Here is a 6,966-nt window from a genome sequence, read left to right as displayed (position 1 = left end):
TGACATCTCTGTCCTTACTGCCCTAAGCTCCCATTCAAGTCAGTGGGCACTTGCCTAACGAATAAAATGAAGCCCCTTATCCTGCAATCAGATCCCTCTGGGTCAGTTTGGCTGAGGTTCAATCCTCAGTTTGTTTCTAATCTCTGAGATTTTTGTGTGTGCTAGCCTAATATTGCAACGCTTGGGTTTTTGCAGGGAAATGTTTGTTTCCCCATAAATATTTATTTATTTATCTATCTCCCTCCCGGTAGCATTTCTTGGGCAATCTTTTTGTAAAGGATGGACTGTGCTCCCATTTCCCTCTCCAAAAATATTCTAATCTGGGACTGAAATTGACCTGCCACTTCCCCATTAGTGTTTGCAAAACACTTTGAAGAGGAAAAGTGCTAAGCGTGAAATGTTTTTATCCTTCAAATCCTACATATTCTTGGGGGAAGGGAGAATAGAGTCAGACTTCCTGAAGCTCTTAGCAACCTGTTGAATGAATAAATACATAGTCCGTTATTTATTTATTTTTTTAAATAGCACTCTTCTGGGTCACCCAGCCTTGCTAAATACTGGCAGGGTGTGCAAGCGGGAGATGACCCTTCCTCCTCTCCAGACCCACAAAGACATACAGAGCCCACCACCAGTCCTTTTATTTTTGTCATGCTCTGGTTCTTGTTTGCTAACCCTGCACACAGAGCTGGGCTCTTCAGCAAGGAGTGACCAATCTGCTTCCCTCAAAGCTTCCAGCATGCTGCTGCATGGAGAAACAGAAAGGGGTGTGTGTGCGCTGGGTTGTTGGCAGAGGTTCAGGCGTCTCTAGTGGACACCTAAAGTGGGACTTGAGTGTGTGTGCGTGTGTGCATGTGTGCAAGCAAGCAACTCACATAGTCTCTAATATTCACACAAGATGGCGATGGAGTGGAGGGAGACTCAGCTCCCCTCTTAAATGTTCTTCTTCTGGACATTCAAAGAGTCCTGCTTTTCCCCCCCCCCCGGAGATTTTAAGGGTTTACATGGCGCTGGAGGACTTGCTTTGTCTCTGTTTTTTCTCTTTGACCTTCTGTGTCCTGGCTGTGGAAGGTAATGTGTGGTGCTGGGGTTCTCTTCTGTGTGTTGTGTGCAGGGGTGGGGGATGGCGGGCGGGGGGGGGAGGACTCTGTATTTAGGGGGATAGCCCCTTGCCCTCCTCCTCTGAGCAAGCAACACAGGGGGCTAGTGCAGAGCTGGGGAAGGCTCCGCTCCCTTCCTTCTCCGCCTGGCAATGGGAGCGTGCACCTCACCCCTGGCCATAAAATAAGGCAGCTGCCCGGCCGGGGGGGAATTGCACCTCCCGGGGGCTGCTGCTGGGGCACGAAGCCGCGAGCGGCAGAGCGAGCCCGGCCGCTGCGGGCACGGCCAGGCAGCCGCTCCCGGCCCCGCTGCCCGGGCGGCCCGGCCCCTGCGCCCGCCAGCGGGGCCAGCCCCGAGAGCGCGGCGGGGAAGCGGGGACACAGCCCGCCGGGCTCGGCAGCGCCTGGTGCCCGGCGGGGCTGGGGCATGGGGCAGGCGCGGGGCCGGGGGACGGGCACAAAATGTGTCGCAAAAAGTTCGCGGGGCCGGGCTGGGATTTGAAGGGGGCGCCCGGCCAGGCAGATCCCGAGTTAATTTCCGTGCGGGTCCGGGAGGGGGGGGGGTAATTTACTAGCCCCCCCACCCCGCCCCACCCCGCGTTTACAGCTGCGCTGGGCGAGCTCGGAGCGGTGCCCGCAGCCCGCTCGGGGCCATGTGCTGCCCCCGGGCGGGGCGGCTCCCTCCGGAGCGGGGCGCTGCCTCCAGGCGTGTCGGGGCGAGGGCAGAGGGGGAGCCCGGGCTGGAGGTCCCGGGGGGGGGGGTTGCTTTGGGGGCTGGGCTCCTGGCAGCAGCCCATGCCCCCCGCCGGGAGACCAGGGGAGAAGAGGCCTGTGCCCCGGGGCGCTGCTGGCCCCCGGCGTCTCTCCTGGAGCTTCGGCGGGGGGGGGGGGGTTGCTCCAGCCACGTGCTTTGCTGCCTGCCCCAGCCATTGCAAGGGGAAGAGGGGCAGCAGCTGCGCCCTGGGGTGGGAGCTGCCCCCTTGGCCAGCGCTGGGGCAGGCTGTGGCGGGGGGAATCCCTCTGTCTGCGGGCCTGGGGGGTGGGGGTTAGCCACGTGCCCCAAAGGCAGGGAGAGCAGTCGCCCCCCTCTCCCCCCAACCCTGTGCCCACCCCCAGCCTTCGGGTCTGAGCCAGGCTTGAGCCGGGCTCCCAGGCTAGCTGGGTTTCGGGGTCCAGTGCTACTGCTGGGCTCCTATCACAAGGGGAGCCCTGGCCTCTCCTCTCTAGATTTGGGTGGGCTAATTCAGAGGGGCCATTTCCCTCTGGCCGGCTCAGCACTGAGGGGAGTGGGGAGGGGAGGGGCAGGCAGCAGGGGAGAGAGGGGGGTGAGGCCAGGTGAGGCGGAGGAGGAGGGAGGATTGATGGAGAGCAGCGTTCAGGCTGCTCTGAGATTAGGCTGTTCCTTGCCTCCACAGCATGAGATCTCTTTCTGTCTGCGGAGGAGAACTTGCTGGTCGGATCTTAGGGCGTTGAGAACTCAAATCCACATTTCTGATGCAGCCACCGGCCGACTCCAAAGGTCTGGGCCTGAAATGCCAGCTCCTGGCTAGCGGGGACACAGTGGGTGCTCCCGCCGGGCTCTGCAAGGCGGTTGCGTTGTGCGTGCTCATTGTGATGCTCGGCAAAACATCCAGGTGTAATTTTCAAGCAGGGGAAGCTCTGCAGAAAGCTTTGTGTAGCTAATGGAAACCGCTTCCCTTCTTCAAATGGGAACCTCTTGGTGAGCGTGAAATCTTGCTCCGAATATCTTCCAGTCAGGCCCAGGTACCTCTTTATACCTTAAAAAAAAAAAAAAAAAAAAAGCGACATGACTTTACTTTTCACTTCGCTAGCTTACTGCCTACCAATGCAGGTTTCTTAGTTCTACCATATTAACAAATATTTAGTTGATCAATCAAGTAATCCAATAATAAACATACCAGTCACTCCTCTCTTTGTAGGGATTGGTTACATGAATGAGCGGTGTGCACGTGTTCACGTACACATCTCTCGGATCTAAATCTTTGACTCTGTGTTTAACCACAGAAACTTTCACCAAGGTTCGTTCACGTTGTGGACCTTTGGATGCATTGCTTCTTCCAGTGTGTACACTTGCCCATTTAAGCGTTTAACTGCATCTCTGAAAAAGTATTAGAAAGGCATGGGTTGCTACAACTTCACTGTTGCAATAGCATGTGTGTTAAATGTCTGCTCGACTTAGGTTTTTTTTGATTTAAGATAAACACACAAAACAAAGATTTAAGCCAGGAGCGTCATGCCTGTTTCACTTCATGTATTTATTCAGTCCTCTGATGAATTCAGGTTCAGCAGAGTAGAAGTTTCCATTTATTAAAGTTTTTAGCCCTTAAAGCTGCAAAGATAATCCTTTTTAATATGAGTGGATGGATGCAGGGATGTATTAATCCTGAGAGATGTGGACTGCTCTTGTTGTCTATACTGGGAGTTGATGCTGAATCCTACTGATGCTATTTTAAGGGCCAGATTATTGCATAATGTAGCTGCAGAATTGCATGCTCACAAAATTTACTGTTGCTGTGTGTGTAAATGAACAATGGTACAGGAAAGTTGCCCATTGTCATCCAAGGGGAGCATCTCTTTAGATGCTCTGGAGCATGTGGCCTTAACTTTTAGCTCCAGACAGTGCTCATGGTACAAGATTGTAGTTTTTTGTTTCAAAATTAACTTGTCAGATTTTTGGGTCAGGAGCCATGGTTCCTTGTGTGTTTGTATGGCAGGAAAGGCGCAGATGGCAGGAGAAGTGTAGGGGAGAGGCAGAGGATGAGGGAGGTGATGGAGAGCAGTGTTCAGGCTGCCAGAAACTGGGAGTGGGTGACAGGGGATGGATCACTCGATGATTACCTGTTCCGTTTATTCCCGCTGAAGCACCTGGGATTGGCCACTGTTGGAAGACAAGATGGACCTTTGGTCTGACCCAGTAGGGCTGTTCTTATGTTGAACAAACAGCACAATGGGTGGAGCCTTTGGGTACCACTGCAATACTTATTATAATCAATAATAATGATTTTAAAGGGTTGAAACTTTAGTTTTCAAACAAGATTCAAGAAGGAATCTGGAATTCCCTCTCTTGGATGTGTAATGGTGGCTTGCCCAGTTTTTGAAATCAGTGTAAAGAGAATAGTCAACATTTGTTTTTTAATTATTGGCTATTTGTTATTGTGCCTGGAAAAAAAATGACCTCTACGATACTATTGTTACTTGCTGGTTCACCCCAGTGCAGGAATATATAGCACAATGTGGAGAAAGGTCCAGCAGTGAAGTTGGTGGTTTTGGTGGTGGGGGGGTGTGTGTGTGTGTGTGTATGGTCAGCAGGTGGGTTTTACTGTGAAAACAAAAGTCTTGAATTGCTTTAATCTCAAATTCATTCTGTGAAAGGTTGAAATGCTTTTTGAAAGTTGTGAACTGGACCCCATGGCCACTTGTTTCAATCCAAAATTCAAGCATCAGGGGGTATGAGATAGGAAGAAACTGAAGTGGGAAAGTCCTCCCCCATGGACTTTAATGAAGTTATGCTGAGGATTGGGCCCAGTATTTTGCAAAACCTTCTGCTGTCTAATTTGATACAGTTTTCTCAGAAGAGCCAGGAAGGATTTTTTTGAAAGATTCTTGCTTGGCCCTGCCAAAGGGGTTTGTACTGCTTGCTTCCCATGGGGCTCTCTAGAGGGATACAGCTTGCATTTGGGCAGCGGGAGGTAGAGAGCTAGCTTTCGAATTGAACGATAAGATGAAATCCATCTAGATTTATGTAATTGGTGTCTGTTGTAAAATCTCCTTTGTGGTTTCTGAACTGGTTTTCTTCCTCTATTACCTAACTTTCGCTCTGTTTTGTTCTTGTCGCATTCTTGCTGGCTCCACAGCCCTGCGGAGTGCTGAATACGCTTAGTGCCTTTGCCTAGAACAGTCAGTCTTGCTATTGTCCCAGAGGTCACATGTCTTGTCTTTTGCCATGGTAGCCTGTTCACTGCAGGCCGTCAGCTGCATGCAGATTCATCTGCCCTGATGTAGCATCACCTGATTGCCGACTTTTTTGGAGGGTGGGCAAATGTTGGTTTGCACGGTGGGCTGAGGGGAGCTGTACTTCTTGGAGCCTCCGTTTTCCATTGTGTGCTACATCCCTGTAGCATCTGCAGTGCCCTTGTGAAAGGCCATGTACTGATGCACATCGTAATCTGATTTCAGACGTGGCTCGTTTCCAGGTGCAGGTCTTTCCCAGTCTTGAGTTTGCTGTGGTTGTGCTGTGGCTGTCGTGACAGACCGTCTTTCTGACAGATCAGTAGGTAACCTCCAAGCGCAGGTCTCTAAAGTAAAAATCTTTCTTTCTGGCATATATAATAAAATTTCATGAAGTTGATAGATTTCCACTCCATACGGCTAAATGCAGTGCCTTGCATAATGACAGGTTTCAGAGTAGCAGCCGTCTTTGTCTGTAGTCGCAAAAAGAAAAGGAGGACTTGTGGCACCGACTCTAAGGTCACAAGTCCTCCTTTTCTTTTTGCGACTACAGACTAACACGGCTGCTACTCTGAAACCTTTCTGGCGTAGTTTCTCTTTCTTTTCTGTTGCATCTGGTGAGTGGGGAAATGGCATGTTTCGGGGTTTCTCCCTGCAGCTCCTTATGGAGAAGCTTGCCTCACCATGTTTTTAATTTTTTTTATACCTTCCTATTCCACCACTATTAAGTTACTCTGAAGCAATAAGAAAAAAAAATTAAACTCTTAAACAAACCAAAAACCCTTTCCACATTTCTCCTATTTTTTGCAGTGAAATTTGATACAAGTTATGGGAATTTGGTCTAGAGGGTAGGGCACTGAACTGGGACTCGGGAGTCCTGTATTCAGTTCCCAACTCAGCTTCTGCTGAGACCGTGGGCAAGTCACTTCATTTACCCTTGTGTCCCAGTTGCCCGTCTTAAAAAGAAATGGGGATAGTACCTGCTTTTTTTCCAGAGGGTTGTTTGGATAGACTCCATTAACGATTGTGTGGCACTTAAATGCTACAGTGATGAAGAACACATTGGTACCCAGATGCCATGGAGATGGGCGCACTAGAAATCCATGGAGACATAGACTACTGGCTTGCCCTGTGTGTGTGCGTAAAAGTTTGATTGTGACCCCCTGGTACCGTGGCCACTATAGCATTCATGTACAATAGTAGAATCTTCGAGTGGTGTGCCCTGTAGGTGGTGGTCAGCCATAGGAAGGCAGCTGCTCACAGCAGCCACAGGCAAAATGTAGCTGGATTTCCACTAGTGCAAGTACTTAGCATTCTGAGAAGACCCAGCCTGTACTCAGCACACTCTTGTAGCATTTAATGGCTGTGATACCATAATTAAGATGGGAATTAATATTTAATCTCATTGTAATTTGTTGTTGGACTCCATCCCAAACTTTTGCATGGGGTTGTGGGTGATGGAAAAGTATTATAGTTAGGGGATTTTTGCATGGGTAATTGAAAGAGATTCTTAGTCCTGCTGGGGAAGGGTAACCCAAAACATTTACAAATCCAATTTGATCATCTTAGTCATTTTTGTATCTGTGGAAAGGAAATGTTTGCTTTACAGTCAGCTGTAACACTAAAGGGAAAATGGTAAATCTTTGTTATAAGCTCTTGCCTAGCACATATTAGGCCAAATTCAACTCTGACGCAACTCTGTCACCTTCAGGAGAGGAACTTGGCCCGGTGTCTATAATTTGGTTTTTTTACTCTCGTTTTATGTTAAAAAAAACAACAACCCCAAAGCATTGTTTTATTGTGATACCAGCACTTGCATCAAGTGGCTTTCTCGCTATTGTGCTTTCCATTTCTTGTAGGGAGAGCACAGTCTGAACACAGGATTGGAAGCCAGGAATCC

General features: G+C 49.6%; 1 protein-coding gene across 4 annotated transcripts in view; it reads left to right on the top strand.

Annotated features, from left to right (window-relative positions):
- The first annotated feature begins 869 nt into the window (after positions 1-869).
- The window catches only part of IGDCC4 (immunoglobulin superfamily DCC subclass member 4), a 187,392-nt gene continuing 181,295 nt past the window's right edge, over positions 870-6,966 (top strand). For all 4 annotated transcript variants that reach the window (XM_073304341.1, XM_073304340.1, XM_073304343.1 and 1 more), the window contains exon 1: positions 870-1,068. In XM_073304341.1, the coding sequence (XP_073160442.1) occupies positions 1,002-1,068 (67 nt within the window). In that variant the 5' untranslated portion in view covers positions 870-1,001. The remainder of the gene's footprint in view (positions 1,069-6,966) is intronic.

The sequence above is a fragment of the Lepidochelys kempii genome, chromosome 10 (genome assembly GCF_965140265.1).
Source record: "Lepidochelys kempii isolate rLepKem1 chromosome 10, rLepKem1.hap2, whole genome shotgun sequence".
Taxonomy (NCBI): domain Eukaryota; kingdom Metazoa; phylum Chordata; order Testudines; family Cheloniidae; genus Lepidochelys; species Lepidochelys kempii.
The sequence above is the reverse complement of the archived record's forward strand: the minus strand, read 5'-3'. Positions and strand labels throughout refer to the sequence as shown.